At 36.4% G+C, this 18,230-nt stretch overlaps 1 protein-coding gene across 1 annotated transcript in view; it reads right to left on the bottom strand.

Annotated features, from left to right (window-relative positions):
- Rab38 (RAB38, member RAS oncogene family) overlaps nt 1-18,230 on the bottom strand; it is a 55,249-nt gene that overhangs the window by 20,154 nt on the left and 16,865 nt on the right. The window contains exon 2 of the mRNA XM_005379731.2: nt 16,503-16,783. Coding sequence (XP_005379788.1) covers nt 16,503-16,783 — 281 coding nt within the window. The remainder of the gene's footprint in view (nt 1-16,502; nt 16,784-18,230) is intronic.

Below are 18,230 nucleotides of genomic sequence, written 5' to 3'. Positions count from 1 at the left end.
TTTTTTTTTTTTTTTTTTTTTTGGTACTTGGAATTGAACTCAGGACCTTGCACTTGCCAGACAGGCACTTGTATCACTGAGCTATATCCTCGGCCCTAGATGTCTATATCCTGAGTCAAATAGTTGCTTTTCCTCTGAACAAACTGAAGACAAGTGACACGAAACTCCAAAAGACACCAAATGGTGCTCCTGTCAAGGTGCAGTGGCACTCAACTGAAGTCTTCCAATATGGCAGCTGAGCATGCTTCCCCTCCCCTAGAACTCTGGCATCTCTACCCCTAAACAAGAGAGAAGTTTTTCTTTTTTTTTTCTTTAAGGAAAGAAGCCCCCAAAACTGATATTTCTAAGTTGCCAGTGATTATCAACCTAATGTGAAACCTGTTTATCAACAATCAACATAGATCCCACAGAGCATAATACTGGGTCTAATGGATCCATCCCTTACTTTTCTACTGTAAATTTGTACTTTAGCATAATAGTAGCTCGCTGCTAGTCTCAGTACCACTCCTTAAGGGATACAGAAAGCAATCTTGGTATGACAAATGGCTAGAAGTGTGCATGTGTGCAAAAGTGGCAAAATGGGATTTTACACACATTATGCTCCATCTAACTCATTTTGTCTACATTTACCCAAGCATTGCAGAGGGTTCAATAGACTTACACCATTCCTGGATTGGTTAGAAAAAAGTTTTCTTTTCTTTTTTCTGGTAGTAGCAGCCCAGTTCAGTACAATGGCACATTATAAACCAGATTTGCCAGTTTGGGAGGAGGTCAAAAGTGAATCATCAGATTACTTATGCATGGATGATGAAGATGATCCATTTGGTAAAGTACATGCTTTCACAACAGAAGGGTGGTGTGGGTATATGATGATGATGACTCTGACATTGGCCATGTGAGCCAAAGTTCCTGTGACTGTGAAATTGAGTGAGAATCAATAGATATAGACAAAGAGAATGCAGAACTCTTTGATTCAGATAATGAAGAAAACAAAAATGTGAGTACCTATATTTGAGTAGTTGAAATGTTGCAAAATAGCCATGCAACCAAATGGAACAATCTAATGTTAGAATTAGGTCCCAAAATATAGTGAGGGTCTTGGCAGGGGTGAAATGTATTGGATTGAATGCCAACACTGGCATTCAATATTGGAAAATGTAACAGGCAAAATGCTAGAAGATGCTGTGAAACACACAAAGGCTGAAATGCAAGTAAAAGGTTTGTATATATCAATAGCTATATTCAAAAATGTATTCATTATAACACCTCACTAGCTGAACTGAAAGCATTCATAGATGTGCTGTACTCAGCAGGGATTTCTCATGGTAATCACAGGAATGTAAAAGACTTATGGAAGAGTGATGCATCAAACTATGGCATAAAAACTTATGCCCTTGGAGATGCAAAGGCTTATTAGGCTTTCAATGTAGACATTTATCTTGGAACTCAGCAATCAGGTTCTTATTCATATAGTAATAAACTGAATGATAGTGTGAACAGATTTGTTCCCACCTCTCAGACTAATCAGAATGTGGTATTCAACAATTTGTTTGCTAGTTTTAAGTTGATGTTATATGTGCTAATAGTATATAAGTTGATCAGTGCAGGAACTGTACATAAGAACAAAGTAGCTGAAACTGAAATGCAGCAATTTCAAAAACAGAGAATTGTACAGTACAATCTTTTGCTTTCAGAATTGGCCTCATATATGGGAAAGAAAAACAAACCTGGTACAGCTGATGTCAACATTGTACCATGATGGAAATATTGATAGGGTAAGTTTGACAAAACAGAAGCCTGAGATAAAAACTTCCTACAACAAAACCAAAGTGGAGCAGATGTAGTTGATGCATTATATAGCAATTACAGTGTCACTTGAAACATAAAGCAATAACCAGTGGTTGTATTTTAGGTGATCCTAAACATGTGTGGCATAAGTAATTTGATAGTTTACAAAGAAAATATCATGGAGAAATTTTCTTAGAGAATTTGGACTGGAACTCATAAGAGATCATTTATAGCAAAGGAGAAACAAAATGTTTCTGCCCAAGGAACTATGCCAAAAAATTGTGGAGCACACTGGTGAGATGACAGGTGACTAGGCAGGCACAGCATTCCAAAGACCTACTATATTTACAGGAAAACCAAAAAGCTGTCAACTTTCCCCTCCAAGAAAGAACATGAAAACAAAACATACCTGCTGAGCAGTGTAAATGATGTGCATAGAACACGCAGTTGTCATGTGTGAAGACTGCCTTGGGTGTGACAGTTGAAGCAAAGATTATTTCTGTGGCAGACTTTTGTTTGTATTTACATTAGAGTTCACATAAATTTTTATTTTTTATGCTACCTTTTAGATTTTGTAAGCAAGTAAACAGCTAAAGTGAAAATATTGATGTCTATTCTAAGCAGTCATTACATATTTGATATTTTATTTTATTGATATCTTATTTCCCTGCTAAGTGCATGTTATACAATATAGTAGGAAGCTCCTGACAAAACAGGAAGAGAGGTAACAAAACTGCCACATAGGAAGGGAAAGCTAAGCATTTGTGCTGTCAGTGTGAGATGTGTGCATGGAACATGCAGTTATCATGTGTGATGATTGCTTTGGGTGTGACAATTGAAGTAAAGCTTATTTTTGTTGTAGAGTTCTATTGGTATTTGCATTGTAGTTCATTCAAAATTTATTTCTTGTGTTATCTTTTATGTTTTCTAAGCAAGAAGATGGCTGCTGTGAAAATGTTGATACCTAAATGCAAAATACATATTAAGAATTTATACTTTATTTGATTGATATTTTATGTTCTTGTTAACTACATACTATAGAATAAGAACCTCCTGACAAAACAGCAAGACCACTTAGATGTCAAGTATGTCCTACAAAAAGTCCAGGAAGGCAAAACACATGTGCTGTCAGTGTAAGCAACATGTGTGTGTAGAACATGATGCTATCATGTTTGCAGGCCACCTTGACTGTGATAACTGAAGTATAGATTATTTTTCTGTAAAGTGCTATTTGTATTTTCATTGTAGTTCATATAAGAACTTATCTGTGTTCTTTTCTAGACTTTGTATACCAAAGAAGAGTTGACACTGAAAATTTTGAAGCTTTTTATAAACAATAAATATTAAAAATTCAATATTTTATTTTCGTGATTTTTTCCTGCTAAGAATTCATTGTTGTGTTCAATTTGTTATTACATATACTAAAATTAAGTGCTCAATGTTTAATATAGTAAGACTCATATAATTAAAATTAATAATTTATCAATAAAATACTATAAAGAATAAATGTGGATCTAACCCATGTTTCTGCACCTCTATGACAAAATAAGTGTTATGCTCCAGCAAATCTACCTTATATGCCAATTTTATTATCTGTTTTGAAGTTCTTGCTCCTACACATAAGTAGTATGCAAACAATATCAGATGTTTAAAAAGGCTTCTAAAATAAAACAAAAATGGACTAAAAAGTAATGTGAGAAACAAAAAATAAACTATTGAGAAATGAATTAATATCCTACAAAATGTTATGAAATTCTTAACAAGGAACAGGATGCTTTGAAAAACAACAATTAAATTATATAAAAATGCTCTCTGAAATTAAAACTATGATCCCTGAAATCCAAAATTATAATCAAAGAATGGCAAATTAAATCAAGAAAATATGCAGAATAAAATAAAAATCATAAAATACTGAGTACATATGAAAAATTAGGTTTGCAGAGTTAGTTCAGAAATTTATGTTAAATCAAGGGATCTTCCAAAAATAATAAACAAAATGAAGGGTAGAAAACTACCAAACAAATATTTTTCAGAAGGTAAATTTTTGTGTTGAAAGGTCTGACCAGTTCACAACAATGGATAAACAATGGTTCATATAGTTCATTATGTGTAATTACAGATTGTCAGGGATAAAGAGATGATTCCTATCTCTGACAGATAATAGAAAACAGCTTCTCAGAAAGTTTTAAGAATCAGAATGGTAGGAGAGCTCTAAACAGCAGTGTTATACTATAGTGGATGTAACAGTTACTTTACCATTGCTGAGACCTAACACCAAATGTCTGCAAGTTAAAGGAGTTTATTTTGGCTCATATTTTCAGTGGGTTCGGTCCATGATCAGCTGGTCACAAGGCAGAACCAGCATGGTGAAAGGGCGTGATGGGAGGAAAGCTTGCTGACATCATAGTGGCCAGGAACCCAGGAGAGAAGGAGGGAGACATACCCTCTCAAGGCATGCCCCCAGTGACCTGCCTCCCATAACCAGCCTCCATCTCCCAATAGAATATTCAGCTATGAACTTATCAGTAGATTTAGAAAGTTAATACTTTCCCTATACAATGGCACAGGGCAATTTAGATCTAAACCACAACAATAGAGCAATGCTTTCAAGTCATGAAAAGCTAGAACTTTTTACTTATCCAGAAAACTGACAGCATGTGAGGCTTAGAAAATACAATTGAGGATAACAAGGACTCTGAAATTCCCATATAGTGAGCCTATGGCACTTTTGCAATAGTGGTACACAGAGCCCTCTGTCAGCACATGAGTCACGCGTATGAGTTACTTTTTCTAAACTAAAACCTCAGTGTTCATTCATCCACCTCTTTAATCGCAGTTTTAGCACTTTGTGATAAATAAGTGAGTTTTGGATTGCAGTGTGGTCACTCAGTCTCTAAAAGATTCACCATCATTTCCATGTAGCTGATTTTAAGCAACTGCAGACATGTTTATTCCAGCAAAATAACGATACAGAACTGGAATCCAGGGAGAAGGCAATTATCACATAGCAGAGTGAAAGTTCCAAGGTGACATCTGTGTACTGGGTCTACAGGGCTTTCAAAACAAGGTAGATATGGATGTGGAAAGCGGAGGACACTAAGATGAAGGGCACTGAGTCAAGATTCTTCTCCACAGAATGAATAATGAGGTCAAGAATTTGGGGGAACATTGTTTGGGGAAACAAAGTTTCACTCAACATAAACACAAATGACAGAGAGTGTGAGAGACTAATATCTTAATGTTGAATCATTTAAATCATTTTTGTCACAATTCAAGTAGAGACAGTGATAGACCTACTGGCAAAACTTGGGGTAAGTAGAGAATAATCACATAGGAAAGATGAATTCTCTTCTACCATAACAGATTGTAGATGGGTATGTCTCAATCTAAAATGTCAAGCAAAAGTAATAAAAGATTGCAATTTAGACACATAGAAATAAGAAAAAATAGAAAAGAAAAGATCTAGATAGAAAGAACCAGTTTCTAATCCAGTTCTCCCATTGCTAACCATATGATTGCAGACTAGGTATTCAAGGAATGCTTTAGGGATGAATGACTGAGTGGAATGAGTGGAATCCAACACAATTCATCTTAACCAGTGTGCAAATTTAAATCATAGTATTTTTTTAAAAAAACATATATTTTAATCTCCTTTGGACCTCTCCTGGAGTTGAACCAAGGTGTCTGAAATTCTATCAAATCCCTCAGGTGACAAACTTATTCAAGTACTACTGCCATTGGAGAGAGCATTGGACTAGATCTGAAGTGTAGGCTGGGTGCCTCACAAATAAATCACCAACAGTTTTCCTGGAACACTATTAGCAAAGAAGACAAATATGATAGCCATTGTGTGTGATCCCAGTGATAGCAGCTGAAACAAATGAAAGATATATGTAAAACTACATTATGAGAATTTCAATAAGGAGAAACCTGCTATATCCTAAGTTGGATAATCAGATCCACAAGCTATACTAGATTCTTATGGGGTGCTATCTGGTGTTATCAAGCAAAGAATTTGCAGTTCTCAGTCTAGGAATAAAGTCATTAACAGGAAAGCTGTTTCCTTCACCTTCATTTTTCTTCTCTATTTCCCTGTCCACACAGCAGGGCATTAAAATCTCCTTGCTCTGCTAAGTGTCTAGAGAGCTTTTGGATGAAAAGAGTTGCATAATGTGGAGTCCTTCTGGGAAATACAGCAGTAATTTAATTTTTCTGCTTCTGTAGGGTTCTCTAAGGAGAGAAGTACCCAGAAAGTGCAGGGGAAAACAGCACAGTAAAGAATCTTCTGAAAAAGTCCTGGAAAGGCAGTGCAGCAAGAAATCCTCTTACATCCAATAAACACAGACCAAAGGATGGTTGTGATGGGTGAGGACCAGGGGCACTCACAGGGCAGGTCTCTCAGAAAAAAATCTTCAGACTAAGAATCCTGTATAGACTGTAGAAGCCTGAGTCAAATACTCAACATCATACAAAAATCAAAGGACAGCACTACTTGATTTTTCTTAAAAATGTTAACTAATAATAGCAAGTCTTATATAGCTGTTGCCTTTTTAAAAGAGATTTTGGAAAATTTTAATAGAAAACACAGTATCTGGGGTTTCTCAGGCAAAGCACTATTGCATTTTGGGGCCAAATAATTCTTTACTGAGAAGGGAGGAGCATGGGGCTATGCTGCGCAGTGCAGGACGTTTAGCAGGATTTAAGTATGTGATCCTTGGCCCCGGCCAACTCAGTGTTAGTGGGACAGCACAACCCAATCACCTGAGAGAACAACACATATCTCCAGACACTTCCAAATATTCACTCCCACTGAGAGTACAATTAAGTAATACTGAAAATAATTATCAAAACTTTAAGTAAAGTAAAACTAAAATAATCTTCGAAAAGTATTCTCATGAGTCTCCAGCCAGGAGACGTCTGGGAAGTGTGGTGACTTATCTTTGAGTCCATTGACATTTTATATCTGAGGACTCCTTACTTCTATACTCACAGGGGTTTCTCCTGTTCTGTCACACCCACAGCCGGACTTCACTGGCAAAATACAATATAGGCCAAAAAAATCTCAGTTGCCTTTGCTTTCCATGCAGGCTACATTTCATGAACATAAGCACAGAGATAAAGAAAAGACAGGTGTCTTACAATAGCTGAAGAAAAGTATATGTGAGAAAAAGTCCCCTTCTTGTTCAGCCCTTCAAAAATTACAGGAACTGCTCTATTTTCTTGCATTTCCTGGAGATCTATGTACATCTCTGCCTCCCTCATCACACTTTAAGCTTGTAGAGACCGTGACCCAATTTTACTCATCCACCTCTTCCAGTCCCTGGTCTGCCAATGTGTCCACTACTCAATAAATAGTCGTTATACAAGGAAAAAGCTACAGAGGAGTGCAGTGTGGTGGCTGGGTAACACATCTGTCTTAAAATTTAAGCTCTGCTTCACAACGACTGTGAGACCCTAAGCCAGTTACTTACTTTTTTTAAATTTAAACTTAATCCTTTCAACTGTACAGAGGAAATCCTAGAATACCTGCCTTACAAGCTTGCTTCAAGAATCAGCATATTTAAAGCCTCTAGCACAGTGCCTAATGAAGGAGAAGCTGTTCTTTTTCCAAAACTTTAGAGTAAAAGGTCAGGTGGGAAATAGTTTAGGTTTTGCAGGTCACTATGTCTTAGTTAGAACTAACCAGCTCTGTAGTTGTAACAGAAAGCAACCACATAAACTAATCCCTGTATTCTAATACAATTTTATTTATAGTACAGGGAAAAGACCATATTTGTCCTATAGGGCATGGTTTGCTGATACCTGTCCTATGTTGTTTACATTTTAATTATTCAGAAGTAAAACCTAGAGCAGATAATTAAAGCAGGCAGTGAAAATGTCAAAATTATCCCTTGGCAGGTTGAATTCTTAGTAGCAAAGACCACAGACTCCTGGGAGCCAAGTCTGGAGATAGGTTACTCTTACTGCCTAGGCATGAAACAAAAGGGAGGTCCACATCATAAAAATGTGAAACATGCAGAACACAGTGACATGGATAACACCACGCCTTGGATATGCCAAGCTATGTTTACATTCTAGTTGGACCTCAGTTTATGTAGTAAACTACAAGCATAGGCCTAAAGAATCACTAGGAAACTAATTGGTTAAGATAAAAATAAAAAATATCATCCTTAATTTATACTACTTCTTAAGCAGAAAAGCAGCTTGAGTTTGAGATTTTTGTGCTTAAGTTAGTCTCAAACTTCAGGAAACAATTTCCACTTTTCATGTAGGATGTCAAGAACTGGTCAAAAGCAATGATTCAAATAGTTAACAATAGGCTGGTAGTCATTATGTGAATAGATCATGACTGTTAAACAGCATAATTTCCTTGAAACTATGCTTTCTAACTGTTCTGATTTTAGGTTCAAACTGTTTTCTCCTCTTTATGCCCTTAAGTATGTTCAGCTGTAACCAGATCAACTAAAAACACAAGACTGAATGTACTGTGGCCAATTAAGTCAGTGAAACCCCATGAAACAACCCCATTGGAAACCTTTGCATGGGCAGGAGATACAGCTCAGCGGCACAAGTGCCTTGCCTGGCAAGCGCAAGGCCCTAAGTTCGATTGCCCAGTACCAATAAAATAATAAAACCTTTGCAGATGATGCCTAAAACCTAGAATGCCTATTTTCCATAATGACATGTTAAATAAGAAAAGAAGAAGTACTTTCTCTGAACATAGCATGAGCTTAATTCACATCATTCATAGACAGAGACAGAAATAGAAGTTACTCAGTGTAAACTGTGTTAATTAATGAATGCACAAGTGACTATGAGGGATTTTTTTCATAAAGAAATTCAAATAATCAGAAATGGCCTACTACTCAATGTAAATATAAAAAATTTAAAAAGTAATTTGCTATACTCAATCCATTAAAAAATAAATTAGAATAACCATCTACCCATAGCACAATTATCTATGCATTTCCAGTTTGTATAAATGCATTATGTTTTATAACTAAGTATATTTCCTAGAAGCCTATAAAATAAATGATGTGTGATACTACCCTTCAAGCAGTTTCTAGAAAACTAGAAATTTTTTAATTGCTGTATATTTCAGTATGCAAAGGAATTAAATGATAAAAGTGCTCACCAAACTTAATGAAACACAGAAAGCACTCCCCGTGGGAAAGAATTCTAGGCCAACATTCCCACCGTTCTGTTAAGTGTTCAGCATGACGAGAAGCATTAGGCACTACCACAGGGTATAGTCCCCCTTTGGTGCAAATAATGAAAAATAAGGAAAAATAAACAAAATTATTAAGGTACACCATCATTTTACAACTCCACAGTGCTCACAGCGCATACCATGATTTCAAAATATTAATGTAAGAAAGAATAAAAAAGTATGCTACAATAAAGGAAATGAAGTAGGAACCACAGGGAAGTTGTCCATTTTTTTCTTTAAATAATAATAATGCCTAATCTGTCATATTATGCTAACGACTGAACGCGTTCACATACATGAATTTTTTTGCAAAAAGCTAACATATAATAAACAGCCAAAATAGGCCACATTTTAGCCAGTAAGGCATACTTAAATCAGTGCAAAAAATGAAAATTATACCATGCATATTATCAGATTACCATGCAATAGGACTAAAAATCAATAGTGAAAATACCATGGACATTATGCAGACTCATGAAATTTAAAAATACAGTCTTGAATAACCAATGGGTCACAGAAGAAATCAAGGAAAAAGTAAGCAATTCCTAGATTCAAATGATAGTGGTAGTACAACACTGCCAAAACTTATGGACCACAATGAATACAGTCCTAAAAGGGAAGTTCATAGCTGGCAACGCCTAAAGCACAAAAGCAGAGTGAGTCCCAGTGAAAAACCTGAAATGCCGCACTTCAAGGACCCAGAAAAACAAGAACAATGTAAATTCAAAGATAGTACAAAGAAGGAAATTTTAAAGGCCTTAGGAGAAATTAGTAAAATTGACACTAATATCAAAATAAAGAATCAAAGAATCGAAGAGCTGATTCTTTGAAAGAATAAACAAAATATACAAACCTGTAGTCAATCCTATCCAAAAACAGAACAAAGAAAAAAAAAAAAACAAAAGAAAAAACAAGCAAGAAAGAAAAGATCCAGATCAATGCAATTATAAATGAAAAAGGTAAAAGCAACAGACAGCAATGAAATCCAGAGAAATATTAACAAATACTTTGAAAATCTGTACTTCAATAAACTGGAGATAAGGGAAGAAATAGATTGCTAGTTACATATGAATTGCTAAAACTGAGCCAAGATTTTCAAAACCTGAAATCTGTTTATGGGTGAGAAAACTGAAGCAGTAATAATAATAATAATAATAATAATAATAATAATAATAAAACCATTAACTGAGAGAAGCTGAGGTCTGAATGGATTTACTACTGAATTCTGCAAACTTCAGAGAAAAATTTAACACTAACACTTCAGCAAATCTTTAATGAAATTGAAAAAGGAAGGGTACCCTCAAAGTCATTCTTGGAAGCTGCTATTACACTGATTCCAAAACCAGACAAGGATCTAACCACAAAAGAGAACTACGGCCCAATCTCTTTAATGAGCATATGTCTTCATTACTTTCTCATTGCTGAAACATTACCAACACCCACGGCTTGAAGGAGGAAAGGTTTATTTTAGTTCAAAGTTTGTACAACCACTGTGCAAATCAGTATGGAGATTCCTCAAGACATTAAAAGTAGAAATTCCATTCCATCCAGCTATTCCCCTTGCAAGTATCTTCCCCAAAGCATTAAAGACATCACATTACAGTTACGCATGTATATGCATATTTATTGCAGCACAATTCACTATAGCTAAATCTTGGAAGCCGCCTATATGTCCATCAGATGAATGGATAAAAAAATGTGCAGTTTATACACAATGGAGTACTACTCTGCCATAAAGTAGGACAAACTTGAATCATTTGTGGAAAAATGGAAGCACACTGAGACCATAATGTTAAATGAAATAAATCAGACACAGCAACCTTAAATGTCTTTTGGTTTCTCTTACATGAGAACCCCAAACACACAAATAAAGAGGAAAATAAAGGATAGATAAGAGGAAATAGTGAGGTAGATCCTTTGCCAGTGGGAGACCAAGAGATGAAGTCAGTGGGAAGGAAGTATAGGGAAAGGGGATGAATAAAACATTGACATATGTTGTATACATATAACAACTCCCCAGGATGTGTGTAATCATTACACACTACAAACACATACTAATACAAATTTTTAAAAAGAAGTAAGGAAAGTTATTTAACTTGATTTCTCAAATTTATTTGACCAGGTACAGGTATAGTAATACTAATGAACAAGTATAATAATCTAGGTTCTAATTTGCAAGGTATAGAAGCTGATGTTGGCTGATTAAATATGACAAAGTTAATTCAAAGAATGCTAAGTAGCTAGCTCAATTATTCCAAAATTCAGATAAGCTCCTCTAGCTTAAACTTCCAGAAAGATTCTCAATCTCCACAGTGGACAGTCCTAAGGAGGAAACTATTCCCATTAGTTACTTTTCTCTAGTTGCTGAAATAGAAGGTCCAATGCCGAAAATCAAGGAAGGAAAGGTTTATTTTGCTCACAGTTTGTGAAGGTTTCAGTCCATACTCAGCTGGCTTCAACACAGGGTGGCACATGGCAGAAGGCAACAGTTCATGACAGAGGAAAACAGCAAAAGCAACAAGAGCAAATGGGAGAGGAGCAGGAGAGAAAGCCTCTTTCCCTCCCTTATATTGTATTCCGGCTACCTTCCCTAGGCTACCTACCTACCCTGTAGGTGTAGCACTCACACCCACAATCCCAGCATTGGTCCATGAATCAATTACAAACTCTAGAAGCCTGCCCTATGACTGCATGAGGCTTTGGGGGGACATCTAGACACAAACCACATGACCAGTCACTATCTGAGTACTAGATCACTATCTGAGTACTAGTCAGTACCTGAGTACCAGGTAAGGATCTTAACCTGAGCTCAACTCTTCCAGGGTTTAGCAGTGATACTGTTTCTATGTTAAGCACAAGACCCTGTAAACTTTACTGTCTCATAAAACTGGAGGCTTTTTCTCTCATCTCTCTCCCCAGGAAATGAATTCTGAATTTTATCTTCTCAATCTATTTCCTTACTTCTGAATCCATACAGTTGGTGGAATCTAGGGCATATGCCTCTGCCCTAGCTGCAAAATGAAGCAAAAGAGGAAAATTTTATGGGTTCTTCTTAAGCAGGTGACCTAGAAATTTTCTAAAGAAAATAAATGTGTTTAACAGTTGCTAGAAAGTCTAAAATCTCTGCAGTGTGAAATATTCATGCCCCTACTCATACACAGAAAACTAATACCATCTCAGGGAACAGAATTAGATACACGGTATTCACAGAAGGACACACATCAACATTCTTCCTTTTAGCTTTAGAGGAAAGACCAAAATTTAGTGCAAGAAAGCTTCTTCCTAGCGTACCCAGTGTTCTTAGAACTTTTGAGAGAGGTGTGAACCTAAAAAGTCATTCTACTTTAGACAAAACTAGCCAAGGAAATCCATCAGGCTCAGGGCATAAGAAAGAATAGGCAGCAACACAGGTTCCTTCTGTAAGTTTGAGTCTGATCCCCACTATTACATAGAAACAACTTCTCCGTTATGTCCCAGCTGCAGTTGCATTTCCGTGGTATCTTACTTCTGAACGTAGCCACCCGTGAAGTACTCAACTCCCAGAGCAGCATGGAGTAGACTGGAAATGACTAAGACACAACAACAAACACTTCCACTGGTGCGCAGCTGCCATATGCATCAGAGGCAGGTGCAAACGGTGAAACCCAGACCAGCAGATGGGCTGTGGATGCAGAAAGTAGATAGTGTGTGTGCAGTGGGATCAGACATATTCCGCCTGAAGCCTGCACTTTCTCCTAATGATTATCACTACTCTAACAGGTGCATAATTGAGGCTAGGGATGAAATCCATAAGAGGCACCTGTTGAAGATTCAGTCAATGGGTATCAAGAACGCACCAGTAAATTGGTTAGCAAGGAAGTGGCCCCAGTGAATCACTGAGATGGGCCTAGAGGACAGGCCCCAAACTTTGGGGATGCATTAATAAGAACAGGACCAAGCCCTAATCAGACAAATCTTCCAAAGTGTATACTGAAGATTACACTTGGGAACAGGAATACATAACATATCTACTACTAGGGTAACACTGATAAAGAGAGTAAATGGATTGAATTTCTCATCTATATAAATGTAAATTATAAACCAGGAATAAGATTATTAATAACTATGCTAGGGCAACAGGCAAAAACTCTTGGGACGAATGATGATCACAATTATACCTAGAGAATCCAAAGTGAGAATACAAAGAAACACAGTTGAAAAGCAGAAAAAATTCAAAAGTTGATAACCAAAGAAAACTTGATTTAAGAATCACATTTTTCTGTTTCTTCTTCTTCTTCTTCTTTTCTACTTTTTAGTTTCAATATTGGATGAGATGAAGTTAAAAATTAGCAAACTTTTTAAAAAAATTTTTCTCCTTATTTCATAGTCAGCCATATCATGACTGCTCCAGCAATGACAAGAAGCATGAAAACTCCCAAGAGAACTCGCTCCAGAAGACGCCAGAGTAAGAGCTGATTTTGCTGAGGTGTGAGCTCAGTAACGGCAGGGAAGGTGGTTTTAATGATGAGCTCCTCTAACAGTCTTTAGCTTCAATTTCCCTGAAGGCCAGGCTGTGGATAATACCAGAGAACTGCTATAGGATGTGCCCTTGGGGATAAAGCCAGAGTTTGCGGCCTTTGGCTCAGTAGAAGTTTTTGAGATGTTGAAAAAAAGAAATCAGATGCTTATCACCTGCCCGATTACAGTGTCATTCAAGAACTCTAGTTGTTCACAGACTCACTAAAGAAAAACTCTCTGTTCAAAATGTTACCTTATCCCAAAAGTAATCAAAGAAGGAACTCCGAGTAGAGCTGCCCCTGAAATCTGGCATTTTAGCTTCAGGTAGATAGTTTGATTCAGGCCTCAATTTCCTAAATGTTGTAATGCTGTCCTCAGAAAGGCAGCAGGACTTTGTCACAGATCTTTAAACAGTTTACCATTCCACTTTGTCTGTGCTGCAGTGTTATTCCCAAGCTTCCAGTGGTTGACTCACAGTAACCTCACTGCAGCAAGCAACTTTCATTAAGACACTCAGAAGGACAACCTCAATTTGTAGTGTGTTTTGAGGGGAAAAAAGGATGGTGCATATGGGCTTCACCTTTAACAATGAGGTCCTGAACTCTCTTGGTCGTGTTAGTCTGTTAAATTCTACGCTCTTTTCCCATGCTGTAGAAAGCTTCTTTTCAAAGATCACACTTGTGAGGATATGAAGGATTAGAAATCTAGTACCTAAGTTTGAGGATCAGCAGGCCTTAAATTAATGAGCATCATGTCCTTAAGCATGTAGAATTTGACAATGTATGACTGAACAAAGAATGTCAGTGTAAAGTGGGGAAAAAAAAGTTGAGGAGGTTCTTAGACCCACAAGCCATTTAAACTCTTCCCATAATTTGTAGACCTCTTTCTCTCTTGTTTTGCTATCACTTAATTAACACTGAACACACTGTACATTCTGCTACGCTGTTGTTATATGGCAAGATTCTGTATGTTTTGTGTCCCTGTTTTCAGTGCCTAGAATACTTGCTGGCACATAACAGATATTCAGTGATATTTATTAAATGAATGAACTACGCAAGACTGTCTTCCCCATAAAAAATCATTCGGTCTAGTTTTTCCCGAAAATACAAAGCAATTAACTGAGAAAAGGAGTTCTCCAAATCTCTTTCTCCTCCATGCCTGCAGGGTTCTGAGATAGAGAGTGACTCTTTTTGAAAGAAAGGGTTTTAAGGAAAATGCAGAAGTTGTGAAGATGAGCATGTGGTTAAGAGAAAGGAAGATGTGATAGGTGAATTCACCTACCTTTGGGATTCAAAAGAAAAATCCAGGCTAACATCCAAGAAACAGAATCAGCTACTAAAAAGTGTCATATTTGTTAAATTTCTGTAACTTAATCATATCTGAGTTTTGCTTTACCTGTGTCCCTTGACAGCAATAAATCCTTCAAACTAAAAAGGCTCAGTGACATCCAAGAAATAGGAGACGATAGAAGAATCCTGAGAAATGGGGCAAATATAGAACTTTAAAAGGAACAAGGAGGGAAAACATGCTGGAACACTGGCATTTCAGAAAGAAAACAAGAATGTGGGAACTGGGGAACTGCTTCATCCTGCTGTTTTCACAAGTTAATGATGTTCTCATGTAGTTTTTTTTCTAATCCTTATAGCTACTACCCTAGGACACAGCCTCACCATTTTTCCATAGTAACATATATAATGTTTAGATTCAGGTAAATATATGTATTTCCTCAGACATTTATCATTTGAAAATTTCAAAAAACATTTCTTCCATTGTTTTTGAAATACCTAGGATATTATCAATATCTATAGTCACTAATGTGCAATTAGAACACTCTCATCCTATTTTGAATACTCCCCATACAAAGGATATTTGCCAACCATTTTCTAACAATGTCCACAGATGTTTACAATAAGGCCTCAGTATGAACTCCATAAGTAATGAGATAGTATCTGTCTTATCATAGCTGAATCTCAAACAAGTAGGACAGAGTCTGTGCCCCACAAATATGCAAATCGTTGTGCTGTACAAATTAATGAAACAATCATGATATACAGCTATTCGGGTTACAATCTTAACAATACAAAACATTTATTTACTGCACACACAAAAAATAAAAAACTACACTGAAGCAAAGTGGTAGACATGGTGATCATCTTCAGTCATTACCCCATGTATACATGAATTAAAGCATCATAACCAGCCTCATCTGTATGTGTACTACATATCAATTTTAAAAAATTAATTAAAAATTTACCATGATAGATTTTTTCCTCTGATACTGACATTTCTTTTTAAAATATAAGCAAAATCAAAGGGGAGAGGTACAAAAACCATGCGCCTAACAAATGAAGTATCAGTGTGAGGCATGATGAGAAGAATACGATACTCATCAGACCAACAGGGTCCTGCATCCCCCAGCCCTGCAGCCTCTTCTGCCTCGTGCTACTTCTCTGCCTCCAAGGAGGGGGAGCAGCAGCTGCATCCTTCGCATGTTACTTTCTGCCACCCCTCATTCCAGTTTCCCAATGTTAACATCTCTATTACTGCTCTCGTTTTATTTTTAGAATAAAGTACAATTCCTGACTTACAGGTTAACATGTTGAATGTTAATGGTATATTTATGAATTAAAGGAAATGACAAAAGGAGTGGCCCATTTCTTTCACTTACTATAAAATGATACCTAGAAGGTGTGTGGTGAGAACTAAATGCAAAAATGTATGTAACATATTCCTGGCACATAGGAAGCACTCAAAAAAATTGAACATAGTTATCAGCTATTATCAGTGTAACCATGTATGAGTGGGTCTGCTCCCTTAGGCACAACCATCTTAAATTGTGGATAGTAATTCCTGTCCTGCTCATTCATGACCTTGAGATGAGAAAGAGCTTAAACCACCTTGGGAACTATAAAGCCGTAGACAAACACATATTATTATCACGATAATGATTATATGCCACTGTCTTTGTGAATCTTGCCTATAAGCATAACCTTTAGAGTCACATTACCTTTGCTGATGTTTCAAACCATCCTACGAAACCATGCTCCTTGCAGAACTGGTCCATCTTGAGGCCATTGTTCATGAGCACATCCTTCCCCTGGTCACATTTGTTAGCTAGTAAAACCACTGAAACAGGTTTGCCATTTGGGAGAGTTAACTTTGAGTCCAAATCATTTTTCCACTTTGCCACTGCTTCAAATGTGGCTGGCCTGGTGACATCGAAGACAATGAACGCACCCATAGCTTCTCGGTAATAGACCCTTGTCATGTTTCCAAATCTTTCTTGACCTGTCAACAAAAAGAAACAGAATTCAAAAACTTACTACAATTAGAAACTGAATTATATGTTTGCAAATCATGTATCCTCCAGTATGAGCAGGTGACTCAGTAAAGAATTTTATTGCTAATTTTTAAAGAATGGATTAAATATACAGTCATGTATCTTTGTTCTTAATCATTGAGTCCAAAAGGAAATTGGACATTTAACAAATATTTAGTGAGAAAGCACTGTGTGCCATGTAATATTTTGCTAATATAATATTCCACTATTTACTATTTATAGAAATTTACTATTTACCATATATACTGAAATAAACCAAATAAAATCTAAACTTTAGTTCCTTAGTCACACTAGCTAGTTACACTACAAGTACTCTTTAGCTAAGTGTGGTTACTGGGGTAAATGATGTCAGTACAACATTATGTACTGTAGCAGTACAGGACATTATGTAGGGCAATGTAGCACTCAACCCTTGAGATACAATAACTGAACATGAATGTTCCTGCTGTCAAGAAGCTTTAATTTTAGTGGGAAGGTAAGTTAGTAAATTGTGTATGAGATGTGATCAAAACTTATGGTGAATGTTTAGATTTCAAAAGCTTTATTACAATATAAGACACATTTCCATCAATTATCCTCAAAATACTGCCCTTAATGCAGTTCTGCAAGTGCTCTTGCATGAGTGTCTTTAGCTGTGCCATAGCGGCTGCCTCTATGTTCTTAACTGATTCAAAATGTTTACCTTTTATGGCCATGCTGACTTTTAGAATGAACCAAAAGTCTCAGAGTCGATAGACTCCATGAATAAGTTGGGTAAAGGTACATCATAATGTTTCTTTTTGACAGAAATTTCTGTAAATGTTTTGAATCAAATCAGGATATTGAAGCAAACACGAAAAGACACTCAAGAAAGAAGACTTTCAGAACTTCTTGAGAAAGTGTAAGAATGATGGGATAAGTAGGTTTAGGTGAGGGGGGAAGTATTTCTAAGGCGATGAATAGCAGTATGCCTTTTACTGTAACTTTTTTATTTTTATATTCACCATATATTTTGATCACACCTCATGTGTTTAAAAAGCATCTGAAACTTACTTCAATGAAAGGTAATAATACTAACTAGCATTTATTATATGTTTATTAACCACCATACATGTGATTTAGATAAATGATCATAATTGCTATCATTTATTTATTTGTTTACTTACTGTGGTGCTGAATTGAACCTATGGCCTTAAATATTCTTAACAAGTCCTCTACTTCTGAGCTACATGCAAGCCATCATCTTTACTTTAAAATGAAAAAAATTGAAACTCAGAAAGTCTAAGTAACTTACTCAAATTAGACAGATAATAAGCTTGCTAAATCAGAATTCAAACCTAAACAGTATTACTCCGAAGCCTACCATCATTTACTAGCATTGAATATTTCCAACAACTAAACCACAGTCCTTTACTA

The sequence above is a fragment of the Chinchilla lanigera genome, unplaced genomic scaffold, assembly GCF_000276665.1.
Source record: "Chinchilla lanigera isolate Chin_1 unplaced genomic scaffold, ChiLan1.0 scaffold00013, whole genome shotgun sequence".
NCBI lineage: Eukaryota > Metazoa > Chordata > Mammalia > Rodentia > Chinchillidae > Chinchilla > Chinchilla lanigera.
This window is presented reverse-complemented; position numbering and strand designations above follow the sequence as displayed.